A 21,516-nucleotide genomic window follows, 5' to 3' on the forward strand; every position below is an offset into this window, starting at 1 on the left:
AGGATCAGACTGGCATGTTCTGTATGAGATTCCCTGTTCCAATGTTCAGCAAAAATTACAGAGAAAGAATGGGTACAAAATTGCAAGCAGTGCTGCAAATGCACAAGAAATGCAGCATCTATTGTACATTTCAGGAAGACCTTCCCGGTCTTCCCCACGCCCTACCTGCTTGTTCAGACGTCTCAGCTCCAGTTTTAGTAACTTCCAAATCCCAAAAAATGACATCCTAAACTGAGCAAACCTTTAATGTTGACCATAAAAGCTGTACATCTACGCAGAATACAGTCACCCTTCGTATTTCAAATACATACATAAATATATAAAGTACAAGTACCTCAAACTTGTACCTAAGTACAAAACTTGAGTAAATGTACTGACACACAGACATATACACACACATTTGTGCACGGAAAATTCTTGTTGACTGTGTTTCTGTCTGTCTTCCTGATGAGATGAGCCTTTTCTTCCAGAGAGGATCAGACCTCAGAGGAGCTCAGAAAACTCACAGGGATTTAAAATCTCTCTCTCTCTCTCTCTCTCTCTCTCTCTCTCTCTCTCTCTCTCTCTCTCTCTCTCTCTCTTGCCCCCCTCCCCTCTTCCCTCTCTGCTCTCTAATCTCTGTGTTGTGGTGCTGACGCTTTCTCCTCCCTCTCCTCTCCGGGCTGTATATAAGTGTGGATGGCTGTCTTGTGTTTTCAGACTCACAGAGGGGAATGACCACAGGCCTTTCGGACATACGGCGCAGAGGGCCACCATGACCCCTGCGGTGACCCCGAAGAACAGACCCCCACCTTCCCCGGACTGCTGATTATCAGGTTGTGTGCAGCATCTACAGGTGAGCTGTTAAACTCAAGTACCAGGTAACTACCTCTCATTTTTATAAAGCTAGAAAAGAATTAAGTTTGCAGCTTTTGTTTTGCCACAGAGGACGATAAAGTGTATTTTTAAAATCCTGAGGGAGGCGGGAACCCTATGTGCTACAGCATGGCTTGAGCGTCTGTTCTGGGTGATGCAGGAAGGGGACGGAGGAGGGGGAGAACGCTCTGCCATGCCAGGAATGTTGGCTCACCCTTAACAATACCCTTGCAGTGGAGAACGTTTCTGTAATGTAAAAATCGGGACGCACAGCAGCACATTTTTCAAGTCTCTGAGTGGTGTTTGTTGTGCTGAAAAGCTGCACATCAGTCATAATGGAAACATTAAAAGGTCCCATTTAGGTGGAGTTTCCGTCATTTAGCAGACACTCTGACTCATAAAGACTTACAGTAAAGAGTCAGAAGAGTCGACAACATGGGAGGGCACGGTTTTCGAGGAATGTCAGTGAGAGCAGCTGGATGAAAGTTCATCACAGGCGGCTATAAAAAGTTCTTTTCTGTTTAAGGGAGCATGTTGTTTTTCAGTACGCCCTCCACAGAGAGATGGAGGGTTAACGTGTCTGGGGTTAAAGATCAAAAGCCGAAAGCAGGGAGAGTCTTGATTCAGGATATATTAAGATTTAGAGCACTAAGCGCTGCAGTGAAATGAGACGCGTAAAGATTATATGAGGGATGCTCTGCCCTCAGGTGATTCAGTGAGGAATTCAGCTGAAGAACTTCTTCCACTAATACGTAAAAAGATGTTTCAGTTGCATTTTATTGATCCTCCAGAGAGGAACTTCACATGGTACAGCAGCACAAGAGCAGTTTATTTTGAAAACAAAGGGACATTTTGAGAATGATATTGCAAAGAACTATTGACATTGGTATCTGCCTCAAAAATCCCATATCGCTCTAGCTCTAATGCACGTTGCATGTGTGTACAAAAGCATGTGCCAATGAACATTATCTTAAGGGTTAGGATTCAGTTATCTTAGATGAAAATCTTCAAAAGAAAATACAAACATGTTTGAATATTCTCACTAAAAAGCTTCACTGAACCTCATAATATATACACTATACTGTATATACTATAACCCTACTTTTTACTAGACTATACTACATCATATTGTGTTAATATGTTAATCTTACTACATGAATGCTATATTATATTTCTAATATGTTGGTATATTAATAGAGACAACACTATGGGCCCTATTTTAACAATCTAAGCGCATGGCGTGAAGCGCCTGGCGCAGGTGAGTTTAGGGCGTGTCCAAATCCACTTTTGCTAGTTTGACGGCGGAAAAAAGTGTCAGTGCGCCGGGCACATGGTTCAAAAGGGTTGTACTTAGTGTCTTTATTAATCAGAGGTGTGTTTTGGGCGTAACATGAAATGAACAAATCAGAGATCATCTCCCATTCCCTTTAAAAGCCAGGCGCGTTTGGACCTTGGCGCATTGCTATTATGATGGAGGATTTGCACCGTAATATTTTTATTTGTAATCTTTTGCATGTTTGTGTGCTGCTGCGCTTCCCTGTGTGTGTGTAACAAGCATAGTGTGTGCGCGCTGTGCACGAGCCTAGGCGCATTATACTAATTCGCTGTTAAAATAACAATGAAATGCTGCGGTATTGACTTTAGACCAGGTTTTTGTTGGTCCATGGCGCGATCACTTCCTGCTGCCTCAAGATAGCAATACGCCAAGAACTCACCTGAACACACCTCCCTGTAAGACCAGCACGCCCATGGGCGCAAAGATGGGCACAGGTGCATTTGCTATTTAAACGACGTGGGCGCTGGACGGGAAATTGACAACTTAAACTAGCAAAAAATTTACAACTGTGTCGGTCTTAAACTAGCAAAGACACTTGTGTCGGGCTTTGCGCTGCGCTGCACCAGGTGCAAGATAGGGCCCTAAGTGTCATTACTTAATCACATTATACCATTAATTATCCACGCCTCTGTCACTTTACCTCGTAGCTTTGTCTTTAATTGCTCTTGCATAGGTTCTATTTTTTACCTCAATTCTTATTCTAGCTGTACAAACCTTTTATTATCTTTTTTCTACTTCCCTATTTACCTGTTCTGTTGTCTTTGAGCTGCTGCAACACCTGAATTGAAAAATAAATGATTTCCCCATTTGCTGGGGGGAATTTACAAAAGGTCTTCACAACATTCACATCAGTCTCTGCTGATAAAACATCTTCCTCCACCTTCCTCCTTGATAGACGGTTTGCAATGACGACCCTTTGTCAGTGAACAAGGAACCAACAGGAAGTTGCTATGAATGAGTAGAGCTCTGATATCGAGGCAACAACAAAAGGATATCTTGGAAAAAGTCAAGATCCGAGATCCATAATAGTCAATCAAGAGGCTCGTCATGTAGTTTCCCCTTGAAAAATGTCAATTTTTAAATTTTTCAGATTTCAATATTTCCATTTCCATTAGTTTAGTTTTCTCTCTCTTCCTCTGAGGTCATCCATCTGTTTTCTCCATCTGAAAAATCCTCCCCAAACCCCAAAACCCAAACTGACCAATTGCCATCGTCCTGGCAGAGTGGTTTCCGGAGCCTCGGTGCTCACCGGGTGCTGTTATTAGGGCTTGGCTCTGCTGGAGTGGAAAGATTTCATCCTTGGTGGTTCCCGTCCTCCAGCTTTTGTTTTCAGGCTCTCGTGCGATGAACATGAATCACGACCACATTCAGTCACCAGGAATATTTATTGAAATGCTTCTCTTTGCTCTGGTTAACATGGTGTGAGTGTTTTAACATGGTGTGGAGGAGACAAGCTACAGTCCAGTAGCATCAGAGGGCTCCTCTGTGTGTTGAGACCCCCCTCGGTCTGATAAAGCACTTGAATAAATCAGTTGCAAAAACTCTTTAACCCACAGTCAGTCTCGCATTGCCAGACCTTCCTCCACAGCGCTGCATAGGAGGGTCTGGCTAGTCCACACAGCATTCAGGGATAGGTGAAAAATGTGCTCTGGTTTATTGGTATTTCTTTAAACCAATCACAATCCGCCTTGGGCGGCACTAAGCTATGGTAAAATAGCCATCGGGAAGGAACTTGTTTTGGTGGAACTTGTGTACGTTCAAAAGTTGTTTTAGTCGTGCAACAGAAAACTCAGATTGGACAGATAGTCTAGCTAGCTGTCTGAATTTACCCTGCAGAGATCTGAGGAGCAGTTAACCATAGTCCTCACAAATCCACCAGAGTTTAGAACGCCAACACAAAGTAACGGACATCCGGCCGAAAAGAAGGACATACGGCGGAATTTACGGCGGCAACGGAGTAATCCCGGGGGTGGAAGGTCGTGGATACAGACTAATACACAGTCAATAGCAGTGGCGATATTAGCCCTAACTTAATTCTGAAAAATGCATGTATCTGCATGTATTTCCCCCCGCAGATTCAGGTCTACAGGTTTGTTAGATAAGCAGCATGAAATGTCCAAAGCTTTCATGGTGTCTAAAACGTCCCAGCAGCCAGAATCAGACTGAGAGTAAAAATGTGACTTGGTGATGTCCGTCGGTGTTGGAACATATTTACGTGACAGATGGTGTATGTGAGGGAATCTGTTATTTTGGCTCCCGCCCTGATTGGCCCTCCATCAGGGGGTTCGGCTCGTTTCCCAAACATCAAACCGAGGATGTGCTTCTTCCTCTCCTGGCATCGCTGAATGTACTCGACTTTCCTTCCTCTTAGAAACGCCTCCATCAAACTGCCAGCTTCATTTACTCCTGAGTTCAAAATGCTTTATTTGGGCATGAAATGCATTCGTGTTCCAGGAGTAAATGGTGTAAAATTAGCTCCTTTGAGGTAGTTGAGGTCGTGCACACTGCGCCCCACATCAAAGATAAGAAAACTGGCTTCAGTCCTCACGTGAACACATGATAAAAGATCATGAACTGATCTGTTATCGGCTGTGCAGGGTTACAGAGAACTGCAAGGTGCTGTACAAACATCGACTTTGGCCTTTGCCCCAGCATCCTCATCTGGTTCAGGGTACCGTCTACACTTCAGACACTGGCAACTGTGCCTCAAGTTCACCCCAATTTTCGACACTGAGACACTGAAAATTAGACGGTTTCTCTTTCTTGTTTTTGTTGAATGATTGCAGCCATTCCACAAGAACCACAGACATCAACAAACGCTTATCTTAATCGATGCCAGACCAGCCCGCGGCTCCAAGCACCTCCGGATAAATAATTCACTTTGACACAAAGCCAGACTTTAAACACTAACTCCAATGCGTTTAACCTGAGGCTGCGCCCTCCCTCTTTTATCGCAATAACAACTATTGACTGTAGCACACGAAGACTAGATTCAATTTAGCCTCCAGGTGGACCCAGACTGTGGTCGCATGGCAGTTTTGATAATTTATTTTGAATCCCCACCAGAAAACTTACCTCACCTGAAACACGATGGTATTGGCCGTTTGTTCAAGTACGTTACGCACCTAACTTTTCACTCTCGTGTTGTCTTCCCATTGACCATGAACTTGTTATCACTTGTTGTCACTTTTAAAAAAAGTTTTTGGCACTATTTTCAATGCTCTTTTAAATTCATGGTGAATAAACCTAATTTATATGACATTATACCAATTTTTTATTTCAATTAGTTACAATCAGAGGATGTTGAGTGGATCACAGACTGTCAAGGTTTAGTCTGGGTTAGGGGTTTTAAAGTGCTCATATTATGCTTTTGGCTTTCTCCCTTTCCTTCATTGTGTTATATATCTTTTTTGTGCATGTTATAGGTTTACAAAGTGAAAAAGCCCAAAGTCCACCCCAAAGTGACTTACCATCTCCAACAGAAAACACTGTTCACAAACTGCTCCAAACAGCTCTATTGTAGTCCAGCCTTTACTTCAGAGACAAATGTGGTCACTTTGTAACACACGTTATAATGCTCACCTAGCTGCTAGCGTGGCACGCCCTCATACTCTGCTTCTGACTGGCTAGTAGTCCTTACCTAGCTACTGAGCATGTGCGACGCCCAACAAAGATGGAACAGAAGTGTGATGCCTCACTCTGTAGCTAAAACAGAGAGCTCAACACACAGGGTGAAAAGAGGAGCTGCAGCAATGTGCACTACAACAAAAATATGGTGTTTTTTTGAAAATTAAACCATGTAAACCTATTCTGATATAACCTCTAAATACAATTATGAACCTGAAAATGAGCATAATATGAGCACTTTAAACTATTTAAACATTTTGTTTTTCAAATGCTATAAAATTTAATAAAACACCAAAAATTTTAAGGAGATAATCATTGTTTATGGCTTCCATACAACATATATCCATGCATCCATATTATTTTTGGGCAATTTAGTGAAAAAAACGTCTGTGTGTGTGTTATGCACATATCTCTCGAACCGTTATTCCGATGGATTTCAAATTTAAGAGGTGTCTTGCTACAGGCACGAGTAAGTGCATTAGAAATGCAAAAGATATCGTTAAATATATATTGGTAAAAGAAGCACACATTGGCTTTTGCCGCTCTAGCCGCTGACCACGCCCCCTCTCACCCTGAGGACCAGAGACAGAGAGCAGCAGAGCTTTGGCAGCTAAAATGTGAAATACACCTCAGACCCACGTCTGTGCAAAATGTGCAAAGTAGCACTACTTTGGACTGTCTTTGACTTTGAATAAACAAACGAAAAATTTCCGAATTTAAGGACGTTTCAGAATCCCACACATGCAAAGCACAACCACAGACAACAAGTGGCAACCTGCACATCACACACAGATGCCACATGCAGAACGCTTTACAACAGCGGGGGGTTGGGGGGGTTACAGGCTTTACAGGTTACAGACTCTTTTCCTGCATTTATATCTATTAAGTTGCTGTGAGCTGGCAGAACATAATGTAATCTCGGAGATTATTCCTTCACACCGCAATGTGAGAACATCTCAGAGTTCAGAGGCAGACACAGCATTTTTCATAACTTACAACACTAATAACATTACCGTCGCCAAAATAAAATGTTGTGATTACATTCTGAATCTGCCCCGTTCTCTGTCAGGTAAATACAGTAGTAGGTAGGCCTACAATGTCTTCCTCTGATGTAGACATAGCCTACACTGTAAGTCAGCAGTAGGCTATAGGCTACAGTGGAGTAAGTGGTTTGGGGTCCTTTTGTAAGTAATTTTGGGGTACAATTTGGTGTTGAAGAATTCTACAAGCAGCAATACCACAGGCCAAGCAATAGCCCGTTCCTGTCACGATCTGTCAAGTGTGTGGCGAGGCTTGGACCCAAATGCAGTTTAGAAGTAATTTATTAAAACAAAATGTCCTCCAGAAGGTAGCCAGGCAGGAAACAAACGAAACACGGAATCCAACATACAGAAACAGCACGCAACAAAAATACAATGATCCGACAAGAGACAAAGACAGAACAGGAACTAAATACACCAGGTAGAACAGGGTAGAACCAGGTAGTAAAACACAGGTGAAACAAATCAGGGTTGGGCAGAACAATCAAAAAGGCGGGAAACAAACAAAGACAGGAAGAAAGCTAAACAAGACAAGGGAGACAAGACAGACTACAAAATAAAAACAGGAAACAGAACATAACAGAAAAACAAGACAACCACAATAAGACAGAACAATACCAAAACCCCGAGAGGTCCAAACAGGCACATTTTCAACGGGCTCTGTACTAGTATTTCTGAAATATAAAAAACTTTGAAAACGGGTCAAATTTGACCCGGGGACAACACAAGTGTTAATATATGTACTGATCAAAACTGAAGCATACATGTTCTGCAAACAAACATCTGGGAGATGGTCGACTGAAAAATGCAGCTGAAACATATCTAGTGTAGACAGTTGACAGTTAAAGATGAAATCTCTACAGAGTTGCACAAACCCATGTCTACTTCCCAGTGTTGCATATCGAGAAGGGAACTTCTCTGTAAAGTGATCCATGATGGTATCCATAGAGCCAGTGAAGCATCATAGTAGAGATTTGTCACACCTTGATGCTGCCCAACCAGGATCAGCTGTGAGTAGAGTTCATGCTCAAACAGAAAGCCTACAAAGAGAATAATCAGAAACATTCCTCTCATCAAATCAAGCCTGCTCTGGAATACATTCAGTGTTACGCTGTAGTAGTTGGCTTTGAAAAATGATCTGCTTTCACAAAGGGCAGAAATATTTCCAAACCTACAGGGGAAAACTGGCAGGAGCACAAAGAAAGGAAAAGCCTTTGATTCCAAACCAAAATAACTCAGATAGGAAAAAAAAAAAAACTCCCATAAACTTTATAGAACTTTTCATACTAACGGATGTGAGACAATGCCTTTTTGAAAAATAGATGTAGGATTTTCATCTTCTACTACTCTCATGCAGAAGTACAGATCAGGCTGTTAGCGTCAGAATGAACTGATGAGATTGTATTTTCAACACTGGGAAGTGTAAAAAACACAATATGACGTTATAACAGTTGAAGTTGTTACTAGGCCACAACAAACAGCCTTGTTACCTTTCAAAAAGGGGTTACATGTTTATTGTACACTTTGTTTAGTGACAGCATTCTCCATGCTAACATGTTAGCTTATACCTTGTAAAGTGAGAGATGAAGTTAAAACACTTGAACTAACTTTAATGCCACATGCTAACGCTTTAGCACACACAATATTAAGAGAAAGTAGGCCCTCAAGCTTTAGCTTTAGCATACATTTTCTTCAGCTGGTTGTATGCTAATACTTCATCATAAACATTCTTAGATAATACTAGCTCTAATACAAATAGTTAAATAAGAGATTACGAAAAAGATAATCTGCAGATTAATCAATGACGAAAAAATAATTAGTTACTTAGTAGGTAAGTTAGATAGTTCATCGGTAAGTAAATAAATAAGTAAGTAAGTTCAAGGTAAGTAGTAATATTTAAAGTTATATTTAAAGTTATATATAGGCTGCATCTCATTTCTCTGTCTTAACCCTTCCCCTTACCCTTACCCCTTAGTTTTGCGTGCTCATGTGAGAGTAAGTGCTGTCCCAATACTCATTGTGGTCGAGGGGTAGGGCTAAGGGGAAGACCTATATACCCCTTAACGCCAAGCAAGGATGCAAGCTTACTTGAAAAGCAAGGGGTATCCAGATTCATTGCGCAACAAGGAAAATGGCTGCCAGGTCGACCAGAGAGACCCATAAATGTAAGTATTTTCGGCTTAAAGAATTGATTTATTTATTTATTGATTGTTTTTAAAAATCGCTAGCTTGCTATGCTAACGCTAAAGTTAATGTTAACATTAGCTACATTGCTTATTTGCACAATATTCCCGCATTTCTCTGCCTTGAATGGACTCCATGCATGTCTACAGTGTTAACTAAACTCCATTGGGGCAGCGACTCGTTTTGATATCAGTGTATAACACTACTTTGGAGACATCGATACGTGCTTCACATATACCGCCCTGTATCACAGGACGCCGGAGGAAACCCAGCAGCTGGGATCCACTTTCTACAAAACGAGCAGAAGTTTCTGCGTTCATGTTGTAGCCATTAATTATTGTATTGGTACTGTATTATTGTAAACATGTGTAATTCATTCCTGTTCATGCACCTGTACATTGATGTTATGATACAGGACACTAATGAAAGAAATGGGGTATGGAGGGAAAGGTTACTGGCCAACCGGCATCAGACTGGGGTCTGGAATTTCAGAATAGCTATAGTTTTTTGTTTGTTTGTGGTCGTATGTGTCTTTTTTTAGTTTTATACATTTGAGTGCCTTTTTTTTTATATGTGTGTGTGACATGTAAGTTATGGTTCTAATAGTTAGTAATAATGTTTACTTTATTGGGCAATAAAGACAGCCTTTGTTAACAAAGAAAGTGTTTCTGAACATCAATGACATTGAATAACTGATAACTGATAACTGAAACAGATATACAACACACCATGCAGTGTGTATACAAATATTTATTGCAAACAGACCTAAGTATGTATGATGATGTAACCAAGTGGCGTCTCATTTCATAGGGGTATGTTTACACTCTACCCCTTACCACTCGTTTTCGAGGGCCAAGGGCTAGGGGTAAACAGTAGACAGAGAAATGGGATTCAGCCTTAAAGTAAAGAGTCAAACTTACTTACTAGATATTATTCAGTTAAGAACTATTAGTTAGTTAGTTAGTTAGTAAGTAATAAAATAAGTTAGTAAGTAAGTTAGTTCAAGGTAGTAAGTAGGTAAATAAGTAAGTAAATAAATAAGTTAGGAAGTAAGTAAGTAATTTAGTTAGTTAGTAAGTAAGTAAGTAAGTAAGTTCAAGGTAAGTAGTAAGAAACCTTTACAATCAAAGTAAAGTTATCAAAGTCCAAATAATGTCCAGAGTAAATTTGATTGTCACCTCTGCTCTGCCATTGATGAAAAGTCCACCAGTGAGGAGTAAACATGACACAGAAAGAAATCAGACGTCTGATTCGTCTGTCTGCGCGCTCTCTGACTGGATGTTTGGTTCAACTATCTGTATATGGGACGCAGAGATACAGCAAACGCTTAACCTCACTGAGACATTTGGAAGGGAAGCCTTTCATTATGGTCTGAGGCTTCAGCTCTGGTCAGAGGAGGACTAGATGTGGACGGGAAAGCAGCGGTTTGTTGAGCTGAAGTCCTCATTTCAATCCCTGGGTGTCAACTGACTTCCTCTCTGTGACCTCTGACCCTTGGGTGTCATGGAAATGAACTATTTATGTCTCGATGGTTTAGGACATGGAATTGAAACATTTAAATCCACATAAGAGACGGAATCACAATTAGAACAAAAGTCTAAATTATTGCTAACGATTGAAAGTTGAAGTGGAAAGAGTGCTCATTAAAGATATGAGGAATTATGGGGAGCAAAAAGATCAACAGTTAAAGCTGCAGTAGGTAGAAAGCAGAAGGATTTGAAGTAGAGTGAGACCTCTTGTCTGCAGCTCTCCCTCTTCCCTCGCTTTCGCATGGGCAATGCATGCGCAGAACAGCCAATAGGAACGCTCTCTCTCTCTCTCTCTCTCTCTCTCTCTCTCTCTCTCTCTCTCTCTCTCTCTCTCTGAAATTACCTGTGATAGGCCAAAGTCTCACGTCATGGGCTATCACGGGCTACATTTTCTAAAGCCTGAAAAACAGAGCCAAGAGGAGCTGCAGAAGTCGAGTTTTCTCTCAGACCACTTGAATTACAATATGCTGAAAGATTATTACGGAATTTTTGCCCAACTTCGCCAAAAATGAACGTGATATTAACTAATGTGTCCTGCAATTGATTTTTAAACTATCCTCAATCTGGTGATTGACCAGCAAGAAAACGTTTGCCTTTTCCTCCCCAACATGTTTAAATAATAAACCTTGTTTTCTCTCAGACCACTTGAATTACAATATGCTAAAAGATTATTATGGAGTTTCGCCCAACAACGTCAAAAACAAATTGCCTACCACAGCCTTCATTTTATGGAATTCTAGCCATTAATTTACACTAATGTACTGTTTAATTAAATATTTGATGGCAGTCGTTTGGGGCTGCATCTATCTATCTATCTATCTAGTATCTATCTATCTAGTATCTATCTATCTAGTATCTATCTATCGTATTGTATCCTACTGTATACCAATACATTCTCTGAAAACTATTCTCTCTCCAAGGAATTTTAAATAATATGTCAACAGCTGGAAAATAAATGAGGATTTAATTTATGCAAAATGTCAGCATGCCGACTATATCCCAGATGTTTTTACAGACTTGAACATGGAAAAAAACAATTGGCTCATAAAATCACATTTAAAAGCAAATGCGAAAGCTTTCATGATTCCCTATTGTGCTTTAACTCTCACAGTAAAACAGACGTTCATTTACAAGACAGAAGCTGTGGATGACCAGTTTGGGGTAAATTCAGAGAAACTGTTGAGCTCATCCAACTGTGACTTCCATAAACTCATCGAACAATATAAAAACACTCAGAAGGGAAGAGACTTCTGCATATGGGCTTAAACACTTCACACTGTAATTAAAAAAAACTTTGGGTTTTGTGCATCTGCTTTTTATTCTGTCAGCTTTGTGAAATTCTGCAGGCGACGTGTCTAAACCCCGAGGTCAAAAAATCGTGGAGCAAATGTTGCCCATAGTATAAAAGATTACAGACCTTGAGAGAAAGAAGCCACAGAATCAAGACAATAAAATAAAACAATTTATATAACAGCTGTGGTCATGAGAATCATGGGAGCTAAAACTGTCTATGCTAAAAAAAAGTTTGGAAAAAAAAGTTTGAAATATATTCAATATTTCTGTTGTTTTTTTCTCTGCCTTCCCCCCTATCCCTCCTCAGGATGATCGACAGCTGCTCCTCCTGAACCCCAGGATGCCTGTGGTGCCAGTGGGCGGGACATCCTCTTCCCACCACGTCGTACCTGTCGCCCTCACCTGCTCCTGGCTGCTCCTGCTCTTCCACGCCGCCTTCGGTCAGAAACCCGCCAAGCTGCCTCTGATTGGCCGGAAGCCCTTCATCGCCGCCTGGAACGCCCCGCTGGACATGTGCACTATCAAGTACAACATCACCACCAACGCCGACCGCCTCTTCCACATCCACGGGAGCCCGCGTGCTGATTGGACGGGCCAGAACGTCACCATCTTCTACGCCAACCGGCTGGGTTACTACCCCCACTACACGCCGCAGGGCGCTGCTGTGCACGGCGGCCTGCCGCAGAACTGCAGCCTGGACCAGCACCTGTTCAAAGCCTATCAGGACATCAACCACTTTATCCCCTCAGAGGACTTCCGCGGCCTGGCCGTCATTGACTGGGAGTTCTGGCGGCCTCAGTGGAGCCGTAACTGGCACAAGAAGGACATCTACCGGCGCAAGTCGAGGGAGCTGACCGCCAAGGCGTACGTCAACGTGACGGCGGCACAGGTGGAGGAGCTGGCACGGCGGCGGTTTGAAAAGAGCGCCAAGGCGTTCATGCAAAGAACTATCCAGTTGGGGACGCGCCTTCGCCCCAACGGCCTCTGGGGTTTCTACCTCTACCCCGACTGCCACAACTACAACCTGCATGAGCAGAACTACACAGGCTTCTGCCCCCTGCTGGAGAGGCTGAGGAACGATGAGCTGCTGTGGCTGTGGAACAGCAGCACGGCACTCTTCCCGTCCGTGGCGATCCGGAAAAGTCACACCAACAGCATCAGCAACCTGCACTTCTCCCAGCACAGGATCCGAGAGTCGTTCCGCGTCGCCTCGCTGACCTCGAAGGAGTACGACCTCCCCACCTACGTGTACCTGAGGCTGGGCTACCGAGACGAGGCCCTGGCCTTCCTCACCATGGTAAGACAACAGTGTACTTGTTTAACTTATCAGTACTAAGCACATCATTTAAATACTCATCTCTGATTGGCCAGTTATTTCCTTCTGTAGCCGTTGTCATTTCCGGAGCAACAGTAGGGCTGTCAAAATGAAGGCGATAATAACAAGTAAAATCCTTTGATTTTAACGTGAGTTAACTGGATAATAATGTGATTAATCGGGATGAACATTTTTTTAATTGATTAACAGCCCTAGTTAACATGCATTGTTTTAAAGTCCTGTAGCTTGTTTGTTACATTATGTTGAATGAGAAATGGGTAACCTGTCCCCCCCCACACATTCATCTAAAGCAGACCTACCTCTACCTGTCATATTGTTTATTTTGTCACATAGACAAAAAGGAATACAATAAATGTGTTTTTAATTAAAAGAACGACCTAAATTCTGAGTAGAATAGAAAATCATGGATTCTCATTTTGTCAAACAGTGCAACATGTAAGGTTAGTTAGTACTTACAAGTTCATTGGAAATGCATGAAGAATGGAGAGCTGAAGAGCTGTGAGTGGATGTCCAGCAGACAACCGCTACAGTCCAACATGGCGCCCTGTCAGGTGGCAACAGTTCAGGGCGGGAAACATCGACTCCTCACAGGGTCCTCTGAGAGTTTCCTGGTTCTCTCTGTATATTGAGTACAACATATTTTGTTTCCTGAGTCACTTAAATCAACAGAAAGCTCACATTTCAGCTCACATTGAGTTAGTTTTAGCTTGAGCTCTTCCTTTCTCCTCCAAAACCCGCTCCTCTATCTTTACACTGGCAGGTGAGGGAAGTTTGTGACAGCCAACACAATAAAAGAGTTGGACTCCACCTCAAAATTGTAATTAAGTAGGCTACAGAAATTGTGTAAACGTACTTTCCACTGCTGTTACCCACCTTTTTGTTTGTACTCTAGATTAGCGTTTTGTGGAGAAGCGTCATGAACAAGTATCAAACTAATGCAACTTAAATCTTAGACACAGATGATAAAGATGGACTTTTTTTTCACAACACTGGCTGTCTGCTCAGTTTACTTTTTGTTACTGCCATCTAGTGGAGAACAACAGAACAGCCGCTCAGGGTAAATACAAACCCAGAATGTTGTGGTTTCTGCCTGAACCACACCACCAAAACCTGAGGGACTCGTCTTTGACTATTTGTCTGCAGATTCATTGAGGAGTTTCAGAAATTACCTTTCAAATATGTGTGTAATGCAAGTATAAGGTATGACGACAAAATGTGAATACTTGTTTCTTCAATCTTTACTTTTTTTGTAATAATTCAGTTCTTCTTCACTTGATGTTGAACAGAATCAGAAGTGCCATCTTGTGGCCGATTTATTATTTTCTCTGATCACATAAAAATCCCTTTTTATGTTATAAATAGTAATGTCTTTACAAATTAATTAAACTGAATAAACATGATGGTTATGTACTTTGATAAATTATCTGTTCTCAAAAGCAGAATGTCATTTCAGTTTGGTTTGATGACTTAGCTTTTTGGTTCATTAAAATCATCTTGTGCTTCCACTTCTTTCGTGTAAAAACTAAACTAAATGTGTGAGTGTTCCCTAAATGTGGGCTCTGGGCCTGGTGTTTAAGTAAATGTGTGTTAGATGATTTTATTTTTGCGTTAGTGATGGAGATGTGTTTCCTGCAGAAAGATTTGATCCACACGATCGGGGAGAGTGCTGCTCTGGGAGCTGCAGGATTCGTCATCTGGGGGGACTTGAACCTGACCTCGTCCAAGGTGGGTGTCCCTTGCTTTTTACAACAAAAAAAAACACTCAAAAATCTTTACCCTCTCTTACTTTCCAAAAAAACCCAACGGGCTGGCTCACAGAGGTAAAAGACTGACAGTTTGATACATAAGGAACATTTCTGTCCAGGTCATATGTTGTGGACGATCTATTGTCAAACTTTTCTTTTTGAATTTGTGCTGTTGAGACACATGAAGTCTGACCATGGTGTACTAAAAAACATTCTTTCCTCAATCTTCTTGATTTGTTTTGGACTCCAAACAAGCCACAGCAGTAAAAATATAGTCAGACAATAGAAAGTTGACATCATTTGGCTGCGTGTTGTGAATGCGCTCTGACATTTTGAAAACTAATATGCAAGCTTTTACAGCCTGCAGTGATCCTGTCTGCATGGAAAAGAGTTCATCCAAACAGCATCTGACTGTCTCAGAATCTAGGGGAGTGTTAAAATTGCATAATTTATTTTATTTTATTTTCAAAAAAGTTGAAATGCAATTTGCAATCTGCATATATATTATCCCTCATTTGCCTGCTTTAACTCTTAAAACATGCTGCATCAGCTTGGTGTGGAGTATCTTACTGTAGTTAGCTGCCAAACCTGATCAACTGTCATTATCTCTGTAAATACACTGGATCTTTTAAGGCCCGGACACACAGAGCCGATAATCGGCCGTTGGACAGTCTGGCGAGGTCAGTGACTCGAGTCTGTTCAGTGTGTTTCGTGCCGTCGGCCTTCATTTTGGCCGATTTGACATGTATAATCGGCGGGGTGGGCACTGCCAGCAGTCAGACTCAAATGACCCATCTGATTGGTGGAGTGCTAACCCGGGAACGGGGAGCTGAATGAGCGTGACTAGAGTCTCTCAAAATCTGACGAAAATCTTTTAAACTGACCTTTGTCGATCTGAAATGAAGACAGATTCAGCAACTGTACGGCCTATTTCTCTCTGAAAATGTTTTCAGAAACACGTTTGGGTGAACTATTTTAGTACAATATGAGATCGTATTCTGAACAAGCAACAAGGACAGTCTGTCTTTGAATTTCCGGAGAAACCAGACCCACGTGACACGTTCGTCCAATCAGCTGCCGGTTTTCATTTTTGGCCGACAATACAGATTAGCGCCGCCTGCTGTTATGGAGACATATTACGTCTCCTCGCTTTGGTGTGTTCCGAGGTACTTTTTTGACCAATTTGGGGAATTTGGATTCAGCCCAACTGCCTTTTCTCAGTCACTGGGACAACAGTTAAAGCTAATTAAGCCCCTGTCCACACAAACACGGATATTTTTAAAACCACAGATTTTCCTATACGGTTAGGCCGTTCGTCCACACGCAAACGGTCACTGAAATCGAACCTTTTTGAAAACTCCTGCCAGGGTGAAGATTTTTAGAAACTCCGGTTGCATTGGTGTCGTGTAGCTGGTGAAAACGATGATTTGGGCTTGTGATGTCGGAGTGAGCACTGTTGTCTCCTTTGTTTGACATCAGATTGTGCGCCGCTGTCATCTTTGTTCGCATGAGACGAATCTCTGCAATGGCAGACGTAGCTAAGATATTGCTGCTAATAACTGTGCTAACAGGGCTTGTTACATATATACAGATACATGCACACAGTTCTCCCATTATATTGCAGTGTCAGAATGCAATACTCTGCAAGTCACTGCTTATGACTACACTCCCACGACACAGAACTCGCCGCCATCGTCGGCGGTTTTGGACGAGACGGATGAGACCTTCTACTGATACTCTCTTTCAACCAACACAAAAAAATCTCTGAGTGTCTTTCGCGATATGTTGCAGCCTTTTGCGATGTGTTTATTGCGCCAGTTGATATTGCAATGGTGATTAAAAAAAAAACTATATATTATGCAGCCCTAATTTGGATGGTGTGTTATACAAACCACCAAAGTGCATCACATCATGACAGTTATGTGTCGTTTTGTCTCCGCAGCATAACTGCACCAAGGTGAAAACCTTCCTGAGCCACCGCCTGGGTCAGTACATCACCAACGTGACGCGGGCCGCTGAGGTCTGTAGTGACAACCTGTGCCAGAGTAATGGCCGCTGCGTCCGCCGGGACCCCCTTGCCCACCATTACCTCCACCTGAGTGCCGACAGCTACCACATCCAGGCCTCCAGCGACGGGGACTTTGCCGTCACCGGTTGGCACTCGCAGCACGAGCTGCAGCTGCTGACCGAGAGGTTTCGCTGCCACTGCTATGAGGGCCACGAGGGTGAGCGCTGCGACAGCATCAACATAGTAAAGGAGGACGACGGGCCGCGGAGGGATGAGGACGAGGACGAGCAGGAGAGGCTGAGGGAGGCGTGGGAGGACGAGCAACGTGGGAAGGAAGGGGGAGAGACGGAGAGCGAAGCGCCACTGAACAGCTCCAGCTTACACCTGATGTTGCTGATGCTCCTGTTGAACTTATCGTTACTAAAGACGGCCGTATGACGCACTCTGACAAAAGGAGGGGTCATTTTTCAACACTGCTGTGTACTTTTCAACGCAGAGACAGAATGATGTTTTTCATTTAAGATGGAGACAGACTGGCCTTCGGCTGGATTTGAACCCAAAATGTTTCAGCTGATGCACCACCAGCAACCTGTTTCAAAGACTTACCAAATGTTGTTTATTATCAGTGAATCCAAACGTTTAAAGTTATAATTTTGGCCCGTTTCCAGACCACCCCTAGAATCACATCATATCTCAGATTTATTCAGTGATTCAAATAGGTCTGCTGTTGTGCTCGTTAACGGCTGTTTTCCTGGCTGGATCATAGATAAAACATGAATGCAAAGTCAGAATGATTAATGAAGAAAAATAGCTGCTGAACACTAATACTAATACTAAGTCTGAATGTCAGTCTTTGACACCAAATATGTCTAGTTCCCAGATCCCAAAGCAATTCTTTTAAACTGCTAATTTACTCCAACCAACAGTCCAACAAGACTCAAGCGTTGTTTGTGGGGGCGTGCAGGGTTGGGGTGGTGCACATGGTTGAGGCGGAGCACATGGTCGGCGCGAGCCGTCTGCTCGTTGATGCTAATTGCGGTCAAGCAGTCAGAGCAGTGGTTAGAGAGGCTCCAAGAACGGACTTCTTCTCTTCTGTAGCTAATCATTGCAGCGCGGTGTCCACGTTGTTACAAAGTCTTGGAGGTGCACAGATCCTTCGCACATAGTCGACCAGGCCGCAGTTGCTAATATAGCCACCCACACCGCACCGACCGCGCTGACCGCAAGCAGCATGAAAGCATGAACCTCTACTTAGGAACAATAGTGATTTAAGCTAAATGCTATCGTCAGCATGCTAACCTGCTCACAATTGAACTTTTTGGATCCACAAAGTTTAAAAATTGTATCCTGAGGAGGGGATTAAAAATGTGTGTTGCAATTTTCATGGCAATCTATCTAACAGTCGTTGAAACATTCCAGTCAAAACCACAAATGCTAACCTCACGGTGGCGCTACACGGAAAGACACCAGAGTCAGTAGGGGTTCATTCTCTGGGAACAATGAATGTCTGTCCAAAATTTCATGGCAATGCAAGTTTAAACACACTGATCAACCACATTAACGCTCAGCTGAGGTCGCTGCTGAGTGGAAGAGAACCAACAGCTGCTGTGTTGAAAAGTAACAGTAGTAAAAGTAAAAAAAAATGATACCTTTTTAAGGAGTGTGATGGCACTTTACATGACAAGAGGTTTGGCACGTTGACAGATAAAGGTTTGGTTGATTGTAATACTGTTCAACCAGGTGAACTGTGACCTCTGCAACAACCTGCACTGCCTCTTTTGCCAACAGCTGCATCCGTTCTTCCAGGAATGTTAATTATTATTATTATTATTATTATTGGTCTGTAGTGTTTTTAAAGAATTTTTTCTGATGGCATGCGATTTGTTTTTTTCTCAACAATAAGCTGTTATTTCACTTGACGTTATATAGGGAGTGTGTATTTTTCTGTACTGTTGCATACATTATACTTTTGAAGTACAGCTTGTCAGAAAACACCACATATTTTGAGCCTGTTGGGACACAGCGTGCACACATTGGTGCTAAAGATTTTAAAATATGATGTATCGGTTTCCTTTTTCTATAGATATAAGTAAAAGTATAGAGGATCGGGTTTGTTTTTCAGTGACTATGTAGAGGTTAATGTTTAGAGCTGCAAAGATTAATCAATTAATCGATTAGTTGTCAACTATTAAATTAATCGCCAACTATTTTCTATTCCTTAACTATCTAAAAAAAAAGCACAAGGAAAGTGTTTAATTTAAAATGTGTCTGAATAATCCTATAATAGATGGACACGAAAATAAACATTCATTCATTTATTAATTGATTTGAGTAAAAAAAAGAAAGCTCTGATTCCAGCTTCCAAATGTGAATATTTTCTAGTTTCTTCTCTCCTCTGCGACAATAAAAACTGAATATCTTTGAGTTGTGGACAAAACAAGACGTTTTAGGACGTCATCTTGGGCTTTGGGAAACACTGATCCCCATTTTTCACCATGTTCTGACATTTTATAGACCACCAACAACTTATTGATTAATCGAGGAAATAATCAGCAGATTAATCAACAATGAAAATAATCGTTAGTTGCAGCACTATTAATGTTACGATATCTCAGTTCGGTTAGCTTACAGTACAGTAGATGTGACGAAACACTGAACAGGATGTAAAAGACGGCACATACTGTAGCTTTATACATGACTCAGTGGTTCTCTGTGGTTCTTCAAAGCTTACTCCTTGACAAAGAAGAATCATCTCTTGCAAATATATGACGAAGTAGGACGCTGAGTTAATACTGAACGCAGGTTAGAGGTCTCAAGATAGATCGACAGATCGATTTTTTTTATTATCCCGAAGGAATCTGTTCTTGGGCAAACAAATATCTGCTGTTTAAAGAAGTCAACACAACAGGGTGAAAACATACATACATACATACATACATAAAGTACACAGACTGCTGCATCACACTGCATGGACATGCTCATGTTGCATGCAGAGACTGCCACTAGCCAACAAAACTGCACACTGCCCATTGTAGAACACATCATAGTAGTCTTCATAACATAAGTAAGGGTAAGCCGCCTTATCAACATAAAAGTTTTGAGTCTAGTACTTTGTACCGAACAAAGTCCAGAAATAACATTTCTTATCTGTTTGTTAATGCGTCCATGAGCAATGTGTTGTGCAGTTTTTTTTCACTGAAGTTGAAATACTTTCATCTAGCACAAATGTGTCTTCGACTCAATTCGTACCACCTGGAGCAAATCTGTTTTCCACTTTGTGTCCAATCAAACCACTTGTAAAATTCACTTTGCACACAGTCTATATATGTCTCTTTTCTGTGGCAGCTGCACACCAAGAACTCAACCGTTTAAAAAAAAAGGCTTTAGTGAAACTGAGCACAACTTGGGCATTTTAAATCAAACCAAATCCAGAGCAGACGGGGACCTGAGATCTGGATCGGAGGCAGATCTTCCCAAAGACGTCTGATCAAGTTTGAGTTTCTGTAACTTTCTGGTCTTTAACAAACGCAGTTCCCATGCCCCCTCGGGCTTGGACCCCTAAGGTTAAACGTGTGGCATTGTTTCACAGTCTCAGTAACACTGATCCTGGTTTAAACTGAATCAGTACTTTCATCTCAAACCGGCCTTCAGGTCTGAAGAGCTTCACCTGATGCACACACGGTTTCCTGCACTTACTGTGTGTGTTTTTTTTTTCTGTTGAAGATTATAAACCAAATATGCAACAAGGACTATGCAACACATGAAAAAAATGTTACCTGAATGTAAATGCACTGCAAATAAAGACTTTTCTTCAATACACCTGTGTTTCTTTATTTTAATAAAAAGAGGATTAAAGGGAAGCAACATGTAATTTGTGCAATATTTCCTAAGAAAATGAAAAACCCTTTTTTTTGGTCTTTTCTCAACCAAAGCAACAAACCTGGAAACCCGAATCATCAAACCAGCTTCTGTCCAAATGAACTGAAAAGAGGAAGAGGTCTGGACGGAGAGGTTACATTCTTGGACTTTCTCACCGACGATGACTCATGAAAAATTCAAAAACCTGCGAGTGTCACATCTGAACCATCTGTCACAGATCCTTTAATGTATTCTTAAACTGTTTTAAAAAAGGGCAGAAATCTCAGGAGATCAGGTCAAATAATCAAACATTGATGCTGATCATTTCATGTGTGATAAAGGAAGTCCTTTTCCTAATTTTGGAATATTTGTTTGGCAAATTAAAAGTGCCTTAAAGATTTTTTTGTGCCTTTAAAACAGTCCAGCTAAGGTCAGTCATTAAAACCACAGAGGCATTGAAACAATAGTGAATAAATGGTTGACACCCTTGTTAAAATATGAAGCAATAGCAGAACGCTATGCCCAAACCTGGGTTCTTATGTCCAAAACATGAATACATTTTCTAAAGATGGACACTTTGCAGACTATTTAACCGCATACTATCGGCTATGAAAAAGCAACCATCTTCTCAGTGTAGCTTTACTATAACTAACCAGAAAAGAGGACGAAACACTGCAAACACTGAAGATGGCTCCACCAGGGCTT

The 21,516-nt window shown here is 41.7% G+C and overlaps 1 protein-coding gene across 2 annotated transcripts; it reads left to right on the top strand.

Annotated features, from left to right (window-relative positions):
* Positions 1 to 644: 644 nt before the first annotated feature.
* On the top strand, positions 645 to 20,770 carry hyal4 (hyaluronidase 4). 2 transcript variants are annotated; one of them, XM_078256454.1, is made up of 4 exons: positions 645 to 860; positions 12,172 to 13,161; positions 14,836 to 14,925; positions 16,888 to 20,770. In XM_078256454.1, exons 2-4 carry the CDS (start codon positions 12,205 to 12,207, stop codon positions 17,389 to 17,391), a joined length of 1,551 nt encoding a protein of 516 aa, XP_078112580.1. In that variant the 5' UTR covers positions 645 to 860; positions 12,172 to 12,204; the 3' UTR covers positions 17,392 to 20,770. The 2 variants fall into 2 exon arrangements, with proteins under 2 accessions (XP_078112580.1, XP_078112579.1); XM_078256453.1 differs by having other exon boundaries at positions 645 to 835.
* Positions 20,771 to 21,516: the final 746 nt, after the last annotated feature.

This window comes from Sander vitreus, chromosome 8 (genome assembly GCF_031162955.1).
Source record: "Sander vitreus isolate 19-12246 chromosome 8, sanVit1, whole genome shotgun sequence".
In the NCBI taxonomy this organism is placed as follows: domain Eukaryota; kingdom Metazoa; phylum Chordata; class Actinopteri; order Perciformes; family Percidae; genus Sander; species Sander vitreus.